Below are 25,268 nucleotides of genomic sequence, written 5' to 3'. Positions count from 1 at the left end.
CATTTCGAGTATCTTGTTATGCCCTTTGGGTTATGTAATGCTCCGGCGGTCTTCCAACACTTTGTGAACGATGTATTTCGTGAACATTTGGGACGATTCCTTGTTGTCTATTTGGATGATATTCTGATTTTTTCACCTGATTGGGCTTCTCACATATTACATGTACGTACAGTAATGGAGCTTCTGAGGCAGAATAATCTGTATGCCAAGTTATCGAAATGCCAGTTTGGTATCCAGGAAGTCTCGTTTCTTGGTTACTACATTACCCCTAATTCGTTTGGTATGGACCCCCTTAAAGTTACTGCCATTGAAAACTGGGAGCGACCCAATAACCTGAAGGCCCTGCAAAGGTTCTTGGGATTTGCAAATTACTATCGAAAATTTATTAAAAACTTCTCACTGGTAGCCAAACCCCTTACGGATTTGACTAGGAAGGGGGCGGACTTAGTTAACTGGTCCCCAGAAGCAATCATGGCATTCGATAAACTTCGGCGATGTTTTACAGAAGCTCCAGTGCTGGCTCAGCCTGATTTTGAGCGCCCCTTCATAGTGGAGGTGGACGCATCTGAGGTGGGTGTGGGAGCAGTGTTATCCCAGGGATCTAGCACTTTTACCAACCTTCGTCCTGTTGCCTACTTCTCCAGGAAGTTCTCCCAGGCCGAATGTAATTATGATATTGGCAATAGAGAATTATTGGCTATCAAGTTGGCGTTTGATGAGTGGAGACACTTCCTGGAGGGTGCCAAAAATAAGGTGGTCGTGTTTACTGACCATAAGAACTTGATGTACTTAGACAGTGCTAAACGTCTCACCCCACGTCAAGCCAGGTGGGCCCTGTTTTTCTCAAGGTTTAACTTTGAGATCACGTACCGGCCTGGTTCCAAAAATGTCAAGGCTGACGCCCTGTCTCATAGCTTTGACATAGAAAATTCTCCCATGAACCAGCCCGATACGATTTTAAAACCCGGTGTGGTGGTGTCTGTCCTACAACAGGACCTGGTGACCCAGATCGCTGAGTCTCAGTCCTTGGCACCCCGAAATACTCCGGACTCCTGCTTGTTTGTACCTCCGGATCTTCGTCTCCGGGTCTTGGAGGAGATTCATAGCTCTGTGTTGGCTGGACACCCAGGGGTGGCAGAAACCAGGTTCTTGCTCTTGCGCCACTACTGGTGGCCTTCCTGGGCCCGAGATGTGAAAGCTTTTGTTGAGGCATGTGAGACTTGTGCTAGGTCCAAGGTCCCTCGAAGGCCACCTGAAGGATTATTACATCCGCTACCGCTACATCCGAGACCATGGACACATATATCGATGGATTTCATTACTGACCTGCCCCTGTCCAGAGAAAAACTGTCATTTGGGTAGTTGTGGATAGATTTTCCAAGATGTGCCATCTTATTCCTCTGTCTAAGCTACCAAATGCTTGTACTTTAGCTACGCTATTTATTAATCATATTCTACGTTTGCATGGCATCTCTGAGAATGTTGTTTCCGATAGGGGTGTTCAGTTTGTGGCAAAGTTTTGGAGAGAATTCTGTGAAAAGTTGGGTATCTCGTTATCTTTCTCGTCTGCCTTCCATCCGCAGACGAATGGTCAGACCGAGAGAATTAACCAGTCCCTAGAGCAATTTCTGAGGTGTTTCGTGACTGATGCCCAGGACAAATGGAGAGACTTTATATCTCTAGCTGAATTTGCCTTAAATAATCATGAACAGCGCTCACTTGGTATGTCGCCATTCTATTGTAATTTTGGTTTTAATCCTAGGTATTCCTCTACTCATGCTGCTGAATCAGTTAACCCTTCCGCTGAAGCCATATTCTTTAAACTGTGCACAGTTTGGGCCCAAGCTCATCAGAGCTTGATTAAAGTCCAAGAGCAATACAAAAAACATGCTAATAAAAGACGCATACCTGGCCATCAATACATAGTAGGGGAAAAGGTCTGGTTGTCTACGAGAAATCTGAGGTTAAAGGTACAATCCGGTAAACTGGCACCTAAATATGTTGGACCATACACTATTGTGGAAGTGATTAACCCTGTTACCTTTAGATTAAAACTGCCTGCATCATTTCGCATACATAATGTGTTCCATAAAGCACTTCTGAAAAAGTATGTTCCTCCGGTTGCGCCGTCTTCTCCTCCTGCTCCCCTGGTCATCCAGGGGGAGTTGGAGTATGAGGTAGAAAAAATTCTAAATTCTCGCTGGGTACAAGGGTCTTTGCAGTACTTGGTCCACTGGAAGGCTTTTGGCCCAGAAGAACGGACGTGGGTTTCTGGGAAAGACATGCATGCCCCACGTCTGGTTCGACAATTTCATGCACGTAATCCGTCTAAGCCAGGTCCGTTCAATAAGGGTCCTGAGGCCCCTCATAAGAGGAGGGGTACTGTCAGGAATCTGCAGTAGCCTGTGTGAACTGGACCTGGTCTTTTTCCTTGTGTGCCACACCCGATTGCTTCTCAGCTTCTGGCTATGCAAGAGTTTAGCTGAGAAGCTCCTGGTCTTGATTTTACACCTGTGTTGTTGCTGTGATTGACAGGTTTCTCTGCCTGTCTGTACCTGGAAGATCAGAGCGCCGGTCCAATAAGGATCCAGACCGGGCTCTTGGTCAGCATAAAAGCTAAGCACAGACTGAGTCCCAGCGCTGGCTAATTAAGTGTATTCCTGGTCCCAGCTCTCCCTTGTATATTCCTGCGCTCCCCGTCCTATCCCTCCTACTGCTCGACTCGTTTTTCTGACCTCCTGCCTGACTTGTGACTACTCTTTTGGATTACTGATTTTGGATTACTGATTTTGTACTACGTTGCCCGTGTGGTTTGACCCGGCCTGGTTTACTATTCCTTATTGTGTTCGTCTGTCCGTATTGTTTTGTGTATCACGTATATAGCGCAGGGAACGTCTCCGTGGTTGTCCACGACCGCCTAGGGTCGGCTGAGGCAATTAGGCAGGGACAGTGGGTGGTTCAGATAGGGCCCACTGTCTGGTTGTGTCTGTGTTAGTCTGACAGTAGCCCACTCTATAGAACCCCTCCAGCTGCTATCAGACATTAACCATTTAGATGCCACTGTAGCTGAATGTAAACTTAGAATACACATATAGCTATACTAAAATAATAATAAAGGAAATAATATAATGATGGACTATATGGTGGTCTTTTTATGCAGATAATCTTCTAGGTTTTATGTTTGCATTCATACATAGGGTGCCAAAATTCTTTGGCTTGGCACTGGGAACACAATGCATCAAAGTTGTTTTACTGAATAGTCAGATATTTTAGATGTGCCCACACTTCAAAAAGAATATAAATAAATATGTCAACCAACCAATTGAACATTTTTTTGAGTTTTATTATTGTGCTGCAAAGAGCCAAATTACAAGAAACCGCTTTACATCTTTTTAAGTAAACAAGCAAATTGCAGTTCTGCGGATACGTCCTACTGCCACGCACGCGTCTATTTTATGTTTCTTCAGGATCTGCTTTTCTTTTACAAAAGCACAGCAGGGACCAGACTAAAAATGTAGATACAGAACATAGCAATAATAAAATACACCATTTCTTATGATTTAATAATATAGAAATGTCTGTAACAAACAAAATGAAATAAACAATATAGAGCACATGTAATCTGGGAGATTTTTTTTTGTCTTTTAAGAAGATTATTATTTTATCAGACAGACTTGAAATGGCAAGAAAACTGTAATGACACCAATTTGTCTATAAAAAGATCCCCTTCTCTACTTACAATGTGCAAGGAGGTAAAATTAAGATAAAGATTAGCATAATCACTTTATTTCCAGCAAAACCTTTTTTTTTTTTCAATTTAAAGGTGGGGTCCTCACTTTTGTCTTGTTTGTGAAATATTCTGGAACCATATAAATAAAGATCATAGGGGGGCATGATCAAAACTGGTGAAAAGGAAATGTGGAGAAGCTCTTCACATCAACCAATCAGACATCATTCTTTCACATAATTTTTTTATTTAATGAAAACTGAAACCTGATTGGTTGGAATTGGCAGCTGCTCCACTCTTTTTTTTTTTATATGAGTTTTGATTCCCCTCCATTGTTATCATTGTGTTCCCTCTTTCATCCATCTTTAGGAACACATTGTGTCATTCTGTTAATAAGTTAGGCCTTTAGAACAATAAATTATATTTTCCACTTTTAATTTATCATACCCACCAAGTATCTACAACAATACTTGGAAACTGTGACATTACAAAGTACATTTTTTTTTTATACATATATATTTTTTTATATATTTTTTGCATTAAGTACATCCGGTGTCATTGGACTTTCTTCCCAAGGTTTGAGTTTGTAAAAAAAAAAAAGAAAAGAAGAAAAGATACAGAAAGAATAACTTGTACAGAATCTGACAGAAATCTTATGAGTTGTTAATATTATAGTATAATCTATACAGTAAAAATTGTATGATAAAGTGTTTATAATCCTCCAGGCTGCCATTAAGATCTTATCCCAGCAGTTTTCTGAAGAATGGAAAGTCATATCTGTAATTGTAACCAATGTAGAAATGTGTCACTGAATATATGTTGGACAGAGATAACGTAATTTAAGTCTGGAGAATATGTTTTGGAGCCAGAATCTATTCACTTCTGCAACTCAATAGACTCTAATTATTGGCAATGTAAAATGACAACCTTACCAACAGCAGGTACAACCACAACCCATACTTATCTACACCTACTGTATATGTACATAGGAAGGAATCCTACTCCACTCAAATACCCACTCTTCAATTACATGCACTAGTGCTTTATAACTTGGTTACGCGAGTGCAACAAAGGTGACTCAAACTTATTATAAACAGGCTATAGCCTTTATTAGTCACAGTTCTTTATACCCCCCCCCCCCCAAGTATTCACAATTATTACCTTTCACGTCACTTTCACCTCAGTGAACTTCAAACCAATGAACGCAACATGCTTGATGGCCATGACTAACATACTCAGAAGTAATGGTCTTACCAGTAGACAAAGAAGAAACAAAAATCCTCATATAGGTATCCTTGCACACAATCATACTGTGTTGCTTATAGCAACCTTTAAATTTTCCAAAGACATTCAAGAAATAAGCTCTGATTGGTTGGTTTCTTGTTAGACAGTTTTGATAAATGAGATCTAACATTTTGAAGAAATATCATTAGACATGCTTATGGAGCTTTATAATGGTTGGCAGATGGGTGTCTACTACAGATGAGTGCAACTCAAGCAACTTCGGATCCATAGGCTGTATCCATGGATTCCCAGACTCCCAAGGGCTGCATCCAACTTCTTCAGCCACTGGTATTCAAACGCCGAACAATTGAACTGGAGTATGCTTCAGTTGCACTCATGTCTAGTGACTACCAACCGCCCTTGCCTCACATGTTTACTAAGTTAGGGCTATAATGGAACAAGCCCAATGATGGCAACAACCAATTCAGAGGTGGTAGGTGATATTGTTACAAATTAAAGATGAGCGAAACCCGAGCATGCTCGAGTCCATCCGAACCCGATCGTTCGGCATTTGATTAGCGGTGGCTGCTGAAGTTGGATAAAGCTCTAAGGTTGTCTGGAAAACATGGATACAGCCAATGACTATATCCATGTTTTCCACATAGCCTTAGGGCTTTATCCAAGTTCAGCAGTCACCGCTAATCAAATGCCAAACGATCGTTTTTGGATGGACTCGAGCATGCTCGAGGTTCGCTCATCTCTATTACAAATACATTTGTGTTAAAAGATTTCAGGTTTAGTCAACGCTCAAGTACTTTTAATATTTATGGAGATATAATAAAGTGAAAGTATCTGGACACGAGATTCTTTTATCATTCAAGATAGAAGTTATGGTGAGTTATTATAGTGAGTTTAAGATAGACTTACATAGATCTGCAGCAGAGACCTGAGCTTACTGACTCTTATAGACAAAAGCAAAAAAGGATGTCTACATATTGGATGTCCTTTCCTGTTTTTTTTTCTGCCATTCTATATGCCAATGCTATAGTACTAATACACTGTACTAAAGCATTATGAGCACATGGCTTTATGACTATTACATTGTAGGGCAGTTCTGTGGGTACTGGATCCCACCTCTGATCCACCTCAAGTTTCACAGGCAAGGGTCCATAGGAAAAAGAGCATCCACACTAGCACTCCCTCACAAGGATCTCAACAACTTCACAAAGACAATTGGGGCACGACTGAAGATGTACGCACTATGGGAGATGTATGTAAAAACTAAACATAGAATAATGGCCCAAGCAGTGTAGAGAATAATAGGCCACTATGGGTAATACTTATATTGTTGTACAACTACACTATATAACACATTATTTCTTCAAGACTGCAGAGATTTGTTAGCATGTGGTACTACCGTAGGTAAAGAGTGTGACTATTTAAGAAGTAAAGATCTATACGTACACAGGGACTTATACACTTCTATATGTCGTGTGGTTTGAACACCATGAATACTTAGGTTGGGGGTATATGGCAACTTTTAAGTGGCAGGTGAATTGCTTACATGACTGTCTATAGAATCTGATACATACAGCTAGACCTCTATGGAAAAATATGGAAGTGGTATGTACAGTATATAAGGAAAAGTGAAGTATTATAAGAAATAAAGAGGTAAAAAAAACATGCTGGATGATATAATTAGGTGTGACGAAGTATTAAGTGACTAACCCTGTCCTCATATAAGCATTTCACATACTGTAACTAGGGCCTAAACTAGTTGCAAGCTTAACATAGAAGCAGACCATGTGACTGATTTAACAGTGATATTTCTGTTGCAAAATTCACAAAATTAAAGTAGAATCATAGAAACTAAACAAAAGTAACAGCACTTTAGTAACACAACTATTCAAATAAACCACCTCTAAGCATCATGCTTTACTTATAATACTATAGGTAATTCTGCTATTTTATGATAATTGGTCTGCCTCATCTTGGATCATGTTAGAAGAGTTTGTAAACTTATGTACATAGGAGGCCTAATTGTCAAAATCAGAATTTCCAACAATTGGACTCCACTACTTTAAGCCACTGGCTATATGGATCTATACATAGGACAATGTAGAAAAGTTGAACAGTACAATCTACCGTTACAAATGACTCCAAGTGGGTATTATTATTAGAAATAAGGCACAGAATAGCTACAGTAGGCAGGACATTTTTGTCCAATACAATTAAAGCAATTTGCATAAATTGGTCAAATACCCAAATTGCCTCAACATGGGTAATGTCACCATTCTAAATCTGCACTTTAGTGTGATTATAAGGTGTTGGCATTTGCATATTGGTGCTATAAAAAACACAACAAATGTTACTAGTTGTAGACCACATTAAAAAACACAGACAGCTAATATTTTTATAGATAACTTGAAAACCTGTAATGGAGGTCATAAGTAATGCATGTTATCAGCTCAGATACTGAAATGAACACATTAACAGCATTTATTATGAACTATAAAATGGTGAGAATTGCAATCACAATACCCTGCACTAGCTTCTCCAGAAAATCACACAGATGCATAATGAGGGAGATTTATCAAACATGGTGTAAAGTGAAACCTAGCAACCAATCAGATTCCACCTTTCATTTCCAAAGAGTCTGTGATGAATGAAAAGTGGAATCTAGTTGCTAGGGGCAACTGAGCCAGTTTCACTTTACATTATGGGGGGGGGGGGGGGGGGGGGGAGGGGGGGAGAAAAGGGGAAAAAGAGAAAAGTTTATATTTTTTGTATGATGCATGAAGATGGTATGGCAATCTTATTTCTGTCTTCTTTTTAAATATTGTAAAAATTGCTAAACTAAAAAGAATAAAGAATTAAAAAAAAAAAGTCAAGTTTTAAGAGCATGAAGGACTGGATGATAACCTGACATGCTGAATGTCGGTTCAAGAAGCCCTATAGATCTTACTAAATATTCATTCACAACCTCCACCATCGGTGTATACCATATACCTTATCCAAAGTGGACACATAAAAAGCAGCCAAACTCCCCAAGATCTTCTTTATTCCAAATAAGTGGGAAATATAAAATTTTTCTACATATTCTGTGTAATTATAAATATTTATAAAGATTTTCCCTCTAAAATGAAATGTAAAGTTAAAAAAAAAATACCAGTGGCAAAAATGGTGCTGCATATTATGCTATTATTTTTTATGAAACTCAGTGGCAATGTGAACAGAGCCTTAAAGGGGGTTTCCAGGCTAATATGATTGACACTCTCACACTACCTAGTCAACAGGGCTAGAATCAGCTGGCTCCATTTACTGTGTAGTGATGGTGCCATGTAACTGCAGCTGAGCCTCCAGCCCCTTAAACGGGAGCTGAGCTGCAGTTACTCAACACTGCCACTACACAGTGAAGCATCAATTGAGCTGAGCACAGTTGGAGGCCTGGAATATTTTAAGGCTCTCTCTATATTAAATCCACCTCAGCCTGTTTAATGTGTAATACGGATGTAACAGTGAGGACAGACCAAAACATACTGTATAGCGGTGACCCCAAACAAGAAAGTTTAACACCAACATTCTGAAATGTAACTCTACAATTATAGAAAACACACAAAAAATCCAGATTAAATTTTTTTTTACAATTTTTTTGCAGCGTTATGGAATTAAACGCAAATATATTTGGCACAAACTTTCTTGCAAAAAAGTTTTGATAAAATCATAGTTCCCCAACTTTGATCTGATCACAATGGAGCTTATATGATGGATGGTTCTGACTAGAGATGAGTGAATTTACAGTAATAAAGAAAAGCACTTCATTATCTCTGAAATCTCCCAGTTTTCCAAGACTGGATCCAGCTTTCCCCAGCGCCCATGTACGAGTGGCACTGAACAGCAGTGAGGCAGCAGGCTATGAATGCAGCCAGTTGATAAGCGGATTTCAGAGATAATAAAGTGCTTTTCTTTATTACTGTAAATTCGCTTATCTCTAGTTGTGATTGTTTAAATATTTTTAGCCATAAATACATGCTTTTCAGTGAAAAAAGTGAAAAAGAGTCAGAGCAGAGCGTAATGTAAGAGGTTTGCTTCTAACATGGTGGTAAGGGCGGGCATAAGAGGCTATGTACAAACAACGTTTTTTTTCAGCTCCGTTTAAAATGGCGTCTGTTAGTTTGAGTCTAAAATAATGGACGTCATTTAGCTGTCTGGCCTCCCCTTGGTGCAATGTTGGTACATTATTCTAGTTTGGGGTTCTTAATTGGCCTTTGGGTGCGGCTTAATTGAAAAGTCTATTGAATTTAATAATAAAAACGGAGAAAGAACAGTGCAAAAAAAAAAAAGTGTGTGAACAACTAATAAAAAACGTCCGCTGTTTGCAAAAGAGGTCTGAAAATAATGATCATGTTCATTATTTTGACGTCCGTGGTAAAAATGTCTTTTATTCAATACATTGTGTACATTGGACGTCTGTCTTCCCATTGACTTCAATGGATTGCTATTGCAGTCAGTTAAATCGTGGTAAAAACAGACTTTTTTAAAATAGCAAAATCAGCCACCTTTTCAATATTTTTGACGTTGTGTGAACATAGCCAGATAAAGGAATATTAAACAGGAGGTATTAAAAGTGTTACCTGACCCTGCTTTTAATCTATAGGCAGTGGAATATATAGCATATGTAACTAAGATCATTAAGATGGTTTCAGGTTCTGTTTCACACCCTCACAGCCAAGATCCTGGGGCCTTACGATATCTTTATGGCTATAATACATTTCTATATACTTGCAGCCAGTGGAGATTACACACCTGGGTACTGTCTCTCTAGCTGCCTCAGAGTAGCCACATAGGCTGCCTGTATTATACATCTCAAGCTTATTGAGATAGTACTACCATGTAGTATAAGACCCATTTTAGCAAACAAATATTATTTCATCATATAGGCTTTTATATATATATATATATATATATATATATATATATATATATATATATATATATTTTAATTGTGGGATGTCACACAAAAATATAACAAAGACGCTTCAGCCTAGTGGCATTCATCACAGTTGATGAGGACCAACAAGCCGAAACACGTCCTTGTTACCTTTTTGTGTGATTTGCACACTGAATAAATAAGCAAGAATAAATTTTGGTGAGTGTCAGGACTGTTTACCACATTGCCTGGATTTCTTCTACTACCACCAGCTAGCAGGGTCCCCTCCTACTATAATACTTTACCAGACCTTAGCCGTAAACTCTTCTTAATAAAGACATATTCATGGGAATAGGACAGCAAATGAATGATTTTATTGAATTACTGTAGTTTAATAGATGGAAATATGTCCAATAAAGATTTGCTTTCTTTGTACGTGTTTATTGTTATTTGTATGACACTTAAAGGAAAAAGCATATAAAAATACTATTTGTTCCTATCTGAAACAGCATTTATAATACTCAGAAATATATTTAAATAGATTTATAATGTATTCATGGCTTGATCTATAGTTTATAACCTTCTTTCTTTTAACTGTCTAATCCAAGCTACATATTAGCCAAAGTGCAGAGGAACGTCCATTGTAGTATGTAGAGCGTTTGTACACATACAAGTCGTCATGTGAAAAAGTAAGGACACCCTCATGTTCAGCTTTTTATTTATTTATTTTTTTACATATGTGGACATATCAATATGTGATCTTCATTCTACCAATAAATACAATGTAATAAAATGTTTACTTCCCATCTGCTTCCAAGGCTGGAAGAACAGCACTGCATGACCAACCCAAGACAGACCCCCCCCCCCCCCTCTTTTTAAAGTAAATGGGGTCTGTCAAGTACTGTAAGTATCCAGACCTGCCCTGTAATGCATACCAATGTCAAAGAGGGTTTAACATTTTACTTTATTATAATAATTATTATTATTATAATTAATTATTATAATAATAATACAAAAAAACCCAGATATGTCATTTTTGCTGTGTAACAAGTACGTAAGTATATCTGGTGTAGCCCATTAGGCTGAAACAACCTCCAGCAGGTGTGTTAAAGGTGTTGTCCAGAGAACTTCAAAGACATGGGCTTACAGAAAGTGAGCATCATCAAGTAAAAGGCTTCAGCCATCTTGTGCTCCCTGGACAACACCTTTAAGACCTAAAGTTAGAATCTGGATCAGATACAAATGATAAGTCCATGCTCAGAAAAAAAAAGGTCTTGGAGAAAGCAATATTCTTGTAACCTCCAATATGGTTACTTCTTGATGGTGAAATGTGTAATTTCACAAGCCTAGATCCAAAGAGCTCTCTGAGGCCTTTAGACACATCTAGTAGCAGTCTATGAGTTTGGGCTGCCATATAATGTGTAGGAGGGTCTCCTTAGTCTCCCCTGACTGCAGATGTCGGGGAAGAGGAGGATAAACTGACGGATTCCAACATGTCTAGGAGTGATAAGCTTCTGTCAGAGTTGTCTTGCAGAAGCTAGGGGCCCTATTACATGGACTGATTACCTGCCTAATCAGGAAGATATCGCCCTGTGTAATAGAGACAGCGATCAGCGGAGTAACCTATCATCAGCCAATCACTGTCTTTCAACATGTTTTAAAATCATTGGCCACCAGCCACGCATCTACCCATGTAACGGCAATTGCACGTTAGATGTATGGCTGATAGATGATTACAGCAAGGACAGCCCTGTCGTGCGATTCTTTAGCCGGGTAATAGGTTCAGTAAGTTAGTGCCGATCCAGCAGATCATTGCTCGCTTAGAGTGCGGGATCAGGCGGTGTAATAGGCCCTTACTCTCCTCTCCAGATTCAGAGGACATGCAGGCTTGGCTATGCTAAGCATGCATGTGTATTGGGTAGAGGTTTAGAGAGAGATATATCTGTTGGCAAAAAAAACAATTGGCTTGCCAGTTTCTCATTGAATACCAAGGTCACAGGAACAAGTAGAACAGAAAAAAAGGCAAAAGGCAGAGTTGTCTGGTCACAGTTGCAGAATGATTTAATCAGAAGATTTGAATACAAACTGGATACCAAAATGTCATGGTTTGGGTCTGCTTTATGGCATCAGGGGCATGGACAATGAAGCACAATAGTAAAAAAAAAAACAACAAAAAAAACAACAACACTATGCATTCTTCATCATAACAGATGATAATGTTTGAGAAAAAAGTGAGACCATTTGAGAATGCTCAGCTGAAAGTGGATGGAGCCACATGCAATTAAACTATAACATACCTGTACATTTTCTGTGAAATTGCGCAGTTAGAAAAAAACTCATGTAAAATGTCAGAGACTGCTGGAGGCTGTTTCTGCCAAGGAGTAAAGCCAAGATAGATCTTACCTTTAATGAAGGAAAAGACAAATCTGTGATTTTTTTTTTAGGGGATTTTTTTTTTTATTCTTTATTTTATTTTTATAGTAATGGTATAAATATCATTGTAATTTTCAATTTTTTAAGTGGATTGCCCATCTATAGGAAAGACCATCAACATAATATTAGAGATGGTCTCATGCCCAGCACTCCCACCGATCAGCTGATTGAAGGGGACACCGTATGTATACAGCTGTGCCAAGAATCAGACCTCTACCAATCTGATACATACGCTGTGAAAAACTGTTATGGTTTTCTGTTTAATGACTTTATATTGAGTGTTTTACTTTTTCACATGACTGTGTATATATTTATGCATATATGTATATTATGCATATACTCTGCAGTTATATTGTAAAGAATATCAAACATTAAGCAGCCACTATTCTACTAATTCACATCGCATCCACACATTACTGTGTGCAAACCATGGGTTACAGCGTTGCTTTGGGATCTCTAATTTAGTTTGCATCTGGTATTTCCTCATAATAGTGAAGCTCAACATCTGAAGAAACATCAGGCTGTTTGAATGACTCCAGCAATGTATATATATATATATATATATATGTTTTTTTTTTGTTTTGTTTGTTTTTTTTCTTCTTATATAGGAATAGAATTTTTTATGGGAATAAAACACATTCCAAGGCAATGCTCACACTACAATATTTCCCACATTACTCATGAAGCAGGGAAGCTATTGGTTATTTTTTTTTAAGATACTGCTCCCAATGCCCCCTCTTCCCTCTGATGTTATCTATACCCATTTTGGTAAACATGGGAGACAGAAACATGCAGGGAGACATGCGGGTCATAACATTATTTTGTGAACAAGCCTTTCTTAAATCCCACAAGTCTTTTTCCAATGATATAGTTGCAATGTATTCCTTCCATATCTGATTCAACTGAATTTCACCTCACAATACCAAACAACCAAGTCCAGTTTCTGGGCTTGTTCAGCAAAACACAGAACATAGCAAATAAACCAAAAGAATATACTGTATAATAAATTAAAAGCCCCTCCCCCCCAACTCAATATCTAAAGTAGCAGGACTTTTGCTTATTGCTGAAGTCACTGTGGTTTTAGGGTTCACACGGACATATACACACATTTTACATAATGCATATTCACGCAAATACACGTGAACCGGTACAAAGACAAAAAGCACACACAAACACAAAAGAAAAGCAAAACAGTAGGTAGAATAAAAAAAATGCCTGCATCCTTATCTGAACTTACAAGCAGTTAAGCATTGGTATGGAATGCTGGTTTTTAATGCATCTTTTACGGGTAAATTTCTCTTTCATGGTTAAAAATACATTCAACAGGAAAAAAAAAACATATAAAATTATATATATATATTTTATATATATATATATATATATATATATATATATATATATATACAAATACTTTGTCATTTTAGCATAATATACATTTACATAAATATTTCTAAAATGCTAAAGTTTGAAGAAGCATAATCTCCTCTTACTGTATTTAATTTTTTTTTGTAACTTTTTTTTTCTTTTTTAACTCAGCTTTGAAAAAAGGTGCTTGAATACTATAAAATTAAGCAACTCCAAAACAGGGTAGCAGTTTTCTAATTCGCACAATCACTAACTTATTAAAATCAAACAAAAAAAGAATGAAGAAAAAAAGAAAAGAAGTGAAATCGAAAAAAAAACTCTGCCCCCTACCCCATCTCCACTTGTTTGAAGCTTAAGTTATTTTTTTTCCAGCAAGCTAACGCCATTGGCTTTCCTTTTTTATTGTTGCCTACAACCATTGCCTCTCCAGCATCGACAAAAGTTTCTAGCAATTGAAATCCTTCTCTTGGTAGCACAAAAATGCAACAAAAATAACACACACATTTTCACACCTGCACGCACACAAAAAGAAGAAAAAATAAAATCGATTCAACAACACCCCATTATAAAAGTAAAATCAGAACAGTATTTGGTAAAGATCTTAAAATGTTCTCAATACTGCTCTAAGGAAAAATTAAAATCCAGTGCTCAGATATAGATATATATTTATATATGAAAAAACCTACTAAGCCCTCTGTAATTTTATTGTAATCCAACTGGCCAATTGCTAAAATCAAATAAAAATAAAATTAAAAAGGGGAAAAAAAGCAGCACATTTTCTATAGTTTTAGAACCTTACCCATCTTGTCTACCTTACTGCAGCTATCATCTGCTTTTTGCAGGTTTTTTTTTTTAAACATAATTATTTGTATTGAACATTTGAAGAGAGATCAGTTTTAAAAAAAAGAATTATTTGCAGCTTGAACATGGCTGTGATTTGTACATAGTATTTTTTCGTGTACAACAACCTGTAGCAAAATTTGTGAAGACCACTCCATTTTCAGCATTGTTTTCTTGTGGTATAGATTCTGAGATGCAGGAGAAGCCAATGTCTTTGAATGGGGCGTGGGCACTGCCATTCTCACTTGTAGGTTACCAGCATAAGCCAGTATTAGCAACTTTACTAGAAGAAATTGGTGCCCCTCTATACATATTCGCCTTCCTCCTGCGTCCGATTTAGATCTTGTGACCTCTCCATTGTCAGTACCCCAAACTATGTCCCCAACCAACCTGAAAAAAAGAAAACATCTCTATAGCTATGTTACAAGCAGATACGCATAAGCCAGTCCTCCAAACTTTGGTTCTAAGAAAACACTTGGTCAGTTGTTACAAAGGGAAAGTGGGAATGTTTGTTTTGGCACATTGCATGAGACAAGAGTTCATCTCAGTAAAGTCTCAACTGTACATGTCACACAATCCAATAAGCAAGTGCACGGTTTTAGTTTTTTTTTTTTGTATAGCAGGCTTCAGTCTTTTTCCCATCCTCTTGTCTCTTTTATTTTCCTTTTTCGCTAAAGGAAAATCCATGTGTTAGAAGTCTGGGCGTTCCTCACACAGTTTGATAGAAATTATCTGCCTGGAGGTTGTTCTGTTTTTGCATACTGTAGAAGCCACTGTATCTAGAGTCTGGGTCAGCCATTCTTAGCATCCTTTGGGAGCTGTCCACTTGTACCCTAGTCCCTTTCTTGCAATCCACATACACCAACTGGTTGTTCAGGCAGGTCGGCTGTTGAACACACAAAAGTGTCTTATTAGTAATTACAAAGATTTATGCGGTGTCAGTGTGTTGTGGAAAAAAATACCTGGACCTTCTTGTTTAGAATATTAATAATAATAAAAATGTTATTTATATAGTGTCAACTGTACGGAGCTTGTCATCACTAAAAATGGTCCCTGTCCTAATTTAGCATTACAATCTAATTCTAAAATAACCTAATAACCAATAGGTTTTAAAGTGTGGGAGGACATTGCAGGAAACCTCCCACCAAGATTTGAAGCTAAGATCCCAACACTTCAATATTGCTAACCGCTAAGCCAATGTGCTTCAGAGTCACAACTGCTTTTTTTTGCTTTTACATTCGTATAGCGCACACAGATTCGGAAGCACTTTACATAGTTTGCCAATTATTGCTCACAATTCAAATAATTTTACCAGAAAAGCCATACCAATACATTAATTCAATAATCCAATGTTTACCAAGAAGGATCAGAGGGAGACTTGCAGGTAGAGAAGTTGGTAGAGAATTTTCAACCTGCTCCTAGTTATAAAATTTTTCATGTGACAGTGTTCCTCCTAGTAATAGTAATATGCTGGATACAAGCCCACAAGTATGCTGTCCTCGCTAGATCGCATGTATAGGCATAGCTTCATTACACACACACATATCTGACTGATTGTTTATGCCAAAGCCAGGAATTTCCTTTACGACTTCTCTGTTAATAGTCTGTTCCTGGCTTTGGCTTCAATAATTGGTCAGATGTCTGTGTATGTAAAAGGACCCTTACACTTATTTCTCCTTCAACAGAATACAAGGTATCTCGACTCCCTCATGCTTACAGACTGTAATGCAGAGAATTCCCACAACCTAGGGTCTATTGAGAGTTCTATGCTGTCTTTGATTTCCCACACACAGCCTTTTTCCTTCACCTTTCCCCCTGCAGACCACCTTCCTCCCTGTCTCCACCATGACCCAGTATACCCTGAATGATCTGCCCTCCCTGAAGATCTGGATGCTTCTTGGTTTCCATACTCTTAACTGCAATGTACAGCCTCCTTTTAGTACTGCTATCTCTAACACTAGAAGAAGAAAATAAAAAGGGGGGGGGGGGAGAGAGATTTGACATAGAAAGGAGCAGTGTGCTGTTGCATCCATGTTAGAAACAGCATGACAGCTGTGAAGGAATTACATAGACCCTATGGCAACAAAATTGTAGGAAAAAGAAGGCCAGGAATTTACATATGTGGACAATACACCCCCAGTGTTCTCGATAATCCCAGCTAAACTGTGTGGTTATTTTAGCAGAATGGAGGGTGCAGTTTATATAGGGTTTGCATTTTGAATGCATATGTGGAAACATAGGCTTTGGTGCCCATATTTTACTAAAACAGGGTTATCAATACCAGTCATCTCTTTAATACCCTGTGGTGTGTCCTGATTTTATTATGTTATTCTGACTAATAAAACAAAAAAGAACGCAAATGTAATCTTTGCACTATATAAGAATCAGCATTGCTACCTAGTCAGTTTATGCACAGCATGGGTTAATCATATAGCAAAAAAAAAACCTCTAACATTCCCTTGAAACACCTAAATCTTGTGTTCCCCTGTGGAATGTTCTGAATGTGACAGTGTAAGCAGACATGCAAAGCGAGAAGCAGTATTGCCTTGGGCCGGAATTCAAATATTCACAATATTAGGTTTCTACTCAACTGCTTTAACCTACTCTTCTTCCACAAGGTAGCAGGAGATGTAGACTTATGTATAAACCTGTGCTGTACAAGGCAATCACATGACAGGCTTTGCATTTAATGACTGACATTCTGCTTTAAAATACTAATAGACAACTGAATGCATTATAGGCATACATGATCATAGCCGTCTCTGGCCTCTTCATCATGACATGAAGATGTGAATTACAAATAAACCAGAATATATATAAGAATGGACATTTCTTTACAGTACACATACTTAGTATTGTATTCTAGTCGCACCCTATTGCATGTGTCTATACTACTATATACAGAAGTGGCTGATGGATGCAGTATTTACTCCAGAAATGAAAGCCATCCAATTCATAATCCGGTCTAATAGAAGGCTGCTAGCACTGCTGAGCATACTAAGCATTTGTTACCACTCATGTCAGCAGGCACTGCTGCTGACACTACTGACTGTATGACCAGCTTATAGTCAGCGCCTAGTTGTGCATACTTGCTATATTTTATTTGTATATGATGTAAGTACAGTACAGTAAGCAGCATAAATGATATATTAGGAAATATACATTTAACATAGGAACTTTGTACCTTTGTAGGTGTTCGGTAACAGGGTACTGGAATCCATTGTTTTCTCTTATTGATAAGAAGAAGGACAATGATGATAATCAACGCTGTCAATATTGGGATTGTCACCCATGCAACTGAGTGAAGTGAAGTGTCCTCACTTGGCTGGGGTCTGTCTCCTTCCCTGTAGTTGACTTTAAGATGGCCCAGTTCTAGAAGAAAACATTGTGAGAAGATCAGGGAACGAACTACATAATAGTACATGCTCCAGGAGTAACACTGTGGACAAGCAATATACGACAAACATATCTGCTTTTAATTCAGGCTGCTATCAAGTTATAAGCTTGGTCCAAGACAATTTTTCTATAAATTTACCAAATTATGTGGAAGCATATACTGTAGGTACACTGAGTAAAAGAAAAAGGAAAATTTCGCTTAAAATCCTCATTTTGCTGCATGCTGAAATGAAGCAGAATTGGGCTATGTTCACACACACCGTCAAAAAGATGGCCGTTTTAATTGGACAGCTATCATTTAATGGAAAATAATTGTTTTTATTTGAAAAACTACACCTGTTATTCATATAATAATAACAATTGTTTTAAAATAACAGCTGTTATTTACAGTTAAATGACGGCCGTTTAATAAAAACAGCCGTCATTGTGACAGTCTATGAACATAACCTTAAAGTAGATTTTAGAGTGGAATTCTGTTGCCTTGACAAGCAATGATTTTTCTTTTAAAGAATAGGCTACGAAAGCACTACAAAAAGTCATTAATGCGACTGTTTTATAAAGTATACTCCCAGTGATCTGAGAACAACCGAAAGATAAGTGTGTACACCGAAAGACTTGCAAACAATTCAATCAACAACATACAAAGGACTTCTCATTTGTCGTTTAAACCAGAACACTATCCCTTAAATTCGAACGATAAAGCGTTTTAATCACACAATAATCTTTCCGTGTAAAAGGCCTTAGGCTCTAATAACCCCATTTAACAATTGTCAACTCTTCAGTCGGAATTTGAATCCATACGAAAATTTCTCTGTGCAGTCTCAGAAGTCTCATTGAACTAAAAAGGAGTCTTATATCTGGAAGAATTTTCACAGATTTTAAGGGGGAGTCAGTAGAAAACAGGAAAATGTAATTCCCTAAGTAATAAGCATAGTCGGGACCATCAATTGGCTTAAAAGGTTTTTAAAGGTTTTATGTACTTATGGGACACCACATATTCCTAAAACAAAGGGACCATAAGAGTAAGGGCCCTATTACACTGAGTGATAATCAACCGAATCAGGCAATTATCGCTCCACGTAATAGAGACAATGACTGTTTCTTTAGGTCCGGACCTATCGTTGGCTAACGATTAAATAAACTGTTCATACATTACTTTGTCTCCTCCTGCCTTCTGTTCTCTTCCCGACACTGCGCTCTGCACCTTTTCTGAGCTGACAGGCAGTGTATGAACAGTGTAGGGCAAGGATTGCACGGACATTGCTAACTATGTCCATGCAGCCCTTGCTAAACGATAATCAAGCCATGTAATAGGCTCAAGCAAACAAACATCGATCTAGTAGAATTCTATAAGACAACACTTCATGCCTGTTTATGCAGTTGCCCAGTTCAATTATGAGGAAAGTGAGTGGCTTAAAAATTACCATCCACATCCATGTTCACACATATAGAATGAACACTGGTGTGATTGGTGACTTGGATCTGTCACAAGTCTGCAAAAGGCAAACAAAGGCAGTATAGAAACTTCACACAATGATAGCACATAAATACATTTTTCCACAATTATTGCACAACAAAGCTTATACATCTCAAGACCAAGTGCCATGAAATTGTGTTGTTGTGAAAGGCTATTAATGTCATGCCACTCGCTTCAGGTCCTGCTAAAGTTGTGCTAAGCTAAGAAGGGACACATAGATTACTGCTAGATACATATTACCTGATCATTGAGAAATCAATGTTAACTGCATGGGGTTCTCACCTCTATGATGGTGAATATCATTCTCACTTGGTGTAGGCCAGTGAGGAAAGTTATGTTCATTTCTTCCTCTGTGATTTGTCTTCTCAATAGGGATGTTGGTGGGTTCAGGAATATACATCTCTGCAAAACAAAAACTCCATTTATATACACCCCTTTTTCGTTCCACTTCAGCCATTATTATATTATAATTTTAAATACAACCCAGCCAATAGGCCCTGTTAGGTCATATGGAGGTCATATAGGGGAGAGCCCTCAGTGTGTGATTTACATACCTATAATTAAAATGTGGCATTTACTTTGTCTAGGGTAAGATTACATAGTAGTATTGTAGAGCTTCGGCGATGGGCTTTAATAAACCTTACTTCATATAACATTTTAAGCATACCTGACAATTATTTTACATTCTGAGAAATTCCAAGGGCAAATTTACCAATTGTAGTTCTGAACTATAAAGATGGGCTGCAACATGGGATCTCTTCAAACTAAGTAATAAAATGTATTCACACAATTTTTAGCCTTCTATGCCTTGAATGGCTACAGGAACAAGTTTCTACTGTACATGCAATCTGCTAAGAATGCAATAAGCATGTTCAAAAAGTCAGATATTGTTACCTGGACACATGGGGCAGCAGCTCCCTTCAGCATTTATTGGTTCTACACAGGGCAAAGGTGGGCAGCTGACCGTGGAGCACAGTGTCTGTCCTTGCAAACAGTAGCAGTGTGTGCAGCTGTCGATGTCCCATCTCTCTTCGTCTGCATACGTCTTGCCGTTGAAGTGGCAGACAACTTTCTTTGGAATTGTATCCTCTGTGATGACAAATGGTTATAAACAAAAAACTTTAAGTATGGCAATATGTAACAGTGTAAACTCCAGAGCAGCGTGGTGAGTATATATGCCTAGCTGCATTGCTATCGGATCCACTATACCCACCAACATTTATTTATACAGTATTACTTATTACAGTGACAACATATTTGGCAGGGTTGTACAGAGAAGGGACTCTGCTCACTTCTACCTCATCAATTGGAAACGGAGGGTATCTGCTTAGTGCAGGGGCAAAACAGGACTGTGTGACTGAGATGGGGGATCATTTGGGCAACTTGATGTAAGGCCCAGTAAGATACATTAGAAGTTTTTATTTTTCTGTGGTGTCAGTAATCTATAATGTGCAGATCCTTTTTACAGATTTTTATCCAAAAATACAAATAATGCAGGAATTGAACAGGCTCTGCCACCATTCCACTAAAAATAACCTTGCAAATATCATCTAAAAGTATACACTGTATATTTATTTATTAAAATGTTCTTTACGTTTCAACATGACTCCGAGCTCTTCTTCAGGTACATACATTTCAAAATAACTCCATAAGTAAACCAGAGGTCACCTACAGCACCACAGTGTAAACAAATATATATGGTTCACATTAGATCTGCTTGTCCTTATTAAAGGGGAACTATCTGCAGATGAGACTAATCTGACCTGCTCATAGCCTCCTATAGCGCCCGGGACATTGAGAAGGATCATCAATGGAGCGGGCGGGCTGGATGAAGCTGTGAGGGATGGGATGACACTCCCAGCCAAAGATTATGCCGACTAACAGCACAGGAGTGGTGCCGAAGAGGAAGTTAAGACACACACTTTCCTCCTCAGTGTCCTGGGCGCTATCAGCAGGTTAGATTCGTCTAACCTGCTGATAGTTCCTCTATAACTTTAGAAAGATCACATAAGAGAGGAGACATAAGGGTTGAAAACCAAACGGTCAGCTCCTCGAATGGGTTTTACTTTTTAATAAAGACCTATGGGGAAAAATGTTTTTTGAACCATGAGATGTAAATGGAAAAAATTATTTAAATATACCCACATCCTTTAAAACATACAAGCAGAACATAGTTTTAAATAACCTTATTTGAAGTCCTCCATATTAGTGGATAGGCCAAACTGTTTGGCTAAAGCAAGGACAATATCCAACCTCTGCCACTGTGGGGAGTCATATGCCGAGCGTTCAGAGAATGTCGCCAAACCTAAACAGTTTGGCCTGTCCACTCAACACTACTCCATGTGCCTTAAATTTTCTGATGGATTTGAAGCAATACACAGCAGTACAGTGGTCCGTCAGGTTACAATAGCCTCAGGTACCAGTACCAGGATCTTTACCCGTGCATGGATAAGCTGCTCCTTTGTACACCAGGTGAGGGCAATTCTGCTCTGTCTTTTTGGTGCACAACATGTATTGTACAGGATTCTGCTGAAGAGCTCCTGTCCTCTATGTATAAAGTGATTTGTGGTTTCCAGCAGTTATTTCTCACTTTTGTCTGAATTAGTTATGTGATTATTTCTCCGGGATGATGTTTGGGGGGGGGGGTCGTCTACTAAACCAATTACCGTAATTGTTTTGCTTGTAGAGTTATGGCCCCAAGGTACATTTATTTTCTTTAAACTTGCAATGGTCATCATGGAACCAGTTAATACGGCTTCTGTAATATGGACCCCATGTGGTTCCGGAGCAGCTTCCACAGAGCCACGTGCACAAGGCCTAATGCACGTAGGTTAATTGTGAATGTTTACGACATGATTTGTAAAGCACAGAAGGTAGCAGTACAATAAAAGAGAGCCAATCTGGGCATTAAGAAAGTATTGATACATGAATAAGCCACAGTTCAGTGTGTTAAAAAACAAAGTCAGAGTCAGAGCATCAACAACTGCTTGCTTTGTATAGCAGACGTCATACAGAGCGGACATCGGGCAGGGATGAAAGTGGGACAAATCACTGTATAGAAAATATTGAAAGTTAGTGAGCTGAAAGGTCATTTTAATATGAGGCAGCAGCGTTAGATTGCAGTTTCGGGGAAGTGCGGCAGACGTTCTGTCTGTCTTATTATCTCAAATGAAATGAACAGCAGGTGTGGAATGCCTATGGCAGCAATGAACATGCAGAGCAGCACAGCTAGTGACAGACATCTACATCATACAATCTGCGGCAAGGCTTCACATTTGGGTATGTCTACACTTTAGCACTGAGAATGAATAATGTTGCTCCCTTAAATGACAATACATCATTGCTGTCATTTTAATAATGTGGATATTTTATCTTCTTTGTTTAATACATGAGATACAAACATTCAGGATAAACATCTGCTGTCACTTTAATATACAGAAGAACTAGCTTCAGAACATAGAGTTTACCTACAGCAAAGCCATTCTGTAACTAGAGCTTATACATATGTTAATACCGTCAGATAGCCCATTACCTGAGGCCTACAAGTCAGGCCTAGAGAATACTAAATAGTAAATAATAGGTTAGTGACTAAATGGTGTCACTGGTCCATTTCTAGATTCCTTGCTGCTTTCTAGCTTAGCTATTTAAGTTGCATCCCCATTATATGGAGTTAACAGAGCCGCTTAAAAGGTTCTAAAAGATATTGGCACCCTACTCTATACGGCTGGTATCACAAATAACATTTGGCTGAAAGATACTGCTTCCAGATGTTAGATGAATGTCAATTGGGAAATTAAGCGCACTACAAACAATGCTTTTCTGTGTTCTGGTTGCTTTTTGGGCCAGCAGCTTTCTTTTCCCCAAATGCAGCATGTTCTAGGGATGGCAGATAATAAGGCTTTTTGTCGATCTAATAAAAACTAGGTGGCAGTTTTGAACCAAAATTGGTGGCTCAGGTGGTGTAATAAATCATGTCAACTCTTAGGCAATGTTCACACACTGTATAAAACAAAGGCCATTCAGCTACCTGCGGCCGGAATAAATTAAGATTTATTAAGAATGGTGTACTCATAAAGCCCCTTGTCCATTTACCCGAATGGATTTACTAAGAGGTCTTTTAGTAAATCTGGCATGATCTGCATCTGTCGCACAAGTCTACACCTGCCCCAATGCTTACAGCTGGTGTATGCCATGGAAAATCATCTCCTTTTCTATGGTTAATGCCATCTGCCCTATTGTCTTATTAAATACCAAAATTTTTGTGCAATTTTTGATGTAAGAAGGCCATGCCTCTTCCAACTAAATCACACTGCTTTCCACCAAGCCACCCACACCTTGCATGAGGTGCACAAATGTGCCTAAAACATAAAAAGGCATGCACATCAGCTCTCTTGGCACAAATTGCACCACAAATATAGTACACTTCTAAAATGTGCAAAAGCCTACACCAATGTGTGCTATAGTTGTAATACATTGAAAAGGCATAGAGCTCCTTATACTAGCTCAGCTTAAGCTTTGGCTGTCCAGGCATGATGGAGTTGTAGTTTTGCAACAGCTAGAGAGACAAGGTTCCCTATCCTAGTGCTAGCTGTTACAACATGGTTTCTACATTTTTACAGTTTACAAGTTTTTACAGTTTTAAATTTCTTTCCTACACAGGTAGATAGGCAAATATAGACAATAGTAGCTGAAAAAGAAGTGTTACATTTCCTTAAAATCTGTTAGCTGGGAGGAGGAAAAGTAACACTTTCTCTCGCTCCTCCCGACGCACCACTTACTATTATTTTTCCTGCGGGATAACCCCTATAAATAGGTTTAGTAGGGAAATTGAGACATTTCTTCACAATGTCAAGTTTATGAAGAAGCAGTAACTGGAACTTTCCTTTAGTATTACAGACAGTGAGCTTTATAACTAGAGCATCATCATTTTTTCAAGTTTTAGATGCTTTCAAGATTCAAATCTTCACTTCCAATGGTGACAGTGGTGCTTTTCCCTCGATAGTTGGAGGTTATAAATAGTTCTGGAGGATGACAGCTAAATTAAGTCATGTATGCGCACCATGTTACACAGGTGATGGGTAGAATCACTGGAATGAACAATGAAATGTATCTATTTCCTCTACCTGATATAGAGATTTAGCTGTTCTCTAGACGTACCAGCTTCCTACATCCTACAGTACATGCATTTTGAACATGACTTACTAAAAAACTACAAATTGGATGGAAACTTACTCGACGTAAAGTGAATCTCCACCTATTATTCAGCTCCAACAGCTTCGTCATTTTATTAGGAAAATGCTGCCAGCTATTTAGATAAAAACTCAAAAGGTCGATTCGTAACTAGTAACCTAAAACTTTCTATGTGGTAGCTGACAGTGCTCATCATGGCTAGTACACGTAAGGTTATGATGAAACATCTGAACACACTGTTCACAAGCTGTCAGTACCTATGTAGAGAATGAAAGGAAAAACCATGGCAGTGAAGGTACTTTTTAGTATGCGTCACCGCAGTGTGTAGGCGTATAGAGAATGCTGTGTACAAACCTCGAGACCCTACTTCTAAGGCACTTTGATAGAAAGGATGGATTGAAGCATTGATTTCATGACTGGATGTAGGGTTAGTCTATAACCTATTACCAAAAATTTTTATTAAAGCTATTAACTATTATTAATTTTTTTTTATTTATGTGTCCTAAACATTAAAACTAGAGATGAGTGAATTTACAGTAATAACGAAGCAAATCGCTTTGTTATCATGGAAATCCACTCATCAGCGGGCTGCCTTTGAAATCAGTGCTGCTCAGGGTGCTGGGAAAAGCTGGATCTAGTCCTGGGAAACTGGCAGAAATTTTCCAGGACTTTTGATCCAGCTTTTC

The 25,268-nt window shown here is 38.3% G+C and overlaps 1 protein-coding gene across 2 annotated transcripts in view; it reads right to left on the bottom strand.

Annotated features, from left to right (window-relative positions):
- Positions 1-13,744: 13,744 nt before the first annotated feature.
- Positions 13,745-25,268, bottom strand: part of CRIM1 (cysteine rich transmembrane BMP regulator 1) — a 555,578-nt gene continuing 544,054 nt past the window's right edge. For both annotated transcript variants that reach the window (XM_069955382.1, XM_069955383.1), the window contains exons 14-17: positions 20,287-20,481; positions 19,675-19,794; positions 17,704-17,891; positions 13,745-15,405 (exon numbers count right to left, since the gene is read on the bottom strand). In XM_069955382.1, coding sequence (XP_069811483.1) covers positions 15,229-15,405; positions 17,704-17,891; positions 19,675-19,794; positions 20,287-20,481 — 680 coding nt within the window. In that variant the 3' untranslated portion in view covers positions 13,745-15,228. The remainder of the gene's footprint in view (positions 15,406-17,703; positions 17,892-19,674; positions 19,795-20,286; positions 20,482-25,268) is intronic.

Source organism: Dendropsophus ebraccatus, chromosome 15 (assembly GCF_027789765.1).
Source record: "Dendropsophus ebraccatus isolate aDenEbr1 chromosome 15, aDenEbr1.pat, whole genome shotgun sequence".
Classification (NCBI taxonomy): Eukaryota; Metazoa; Chordata; class Amphibia; order Anura; family Hylidae; genus Dendropsophus; species Dendropsophus ebraccatus.
This window is presented reverse-complemented; position numbering and strand designations above follow the sequence as displayed.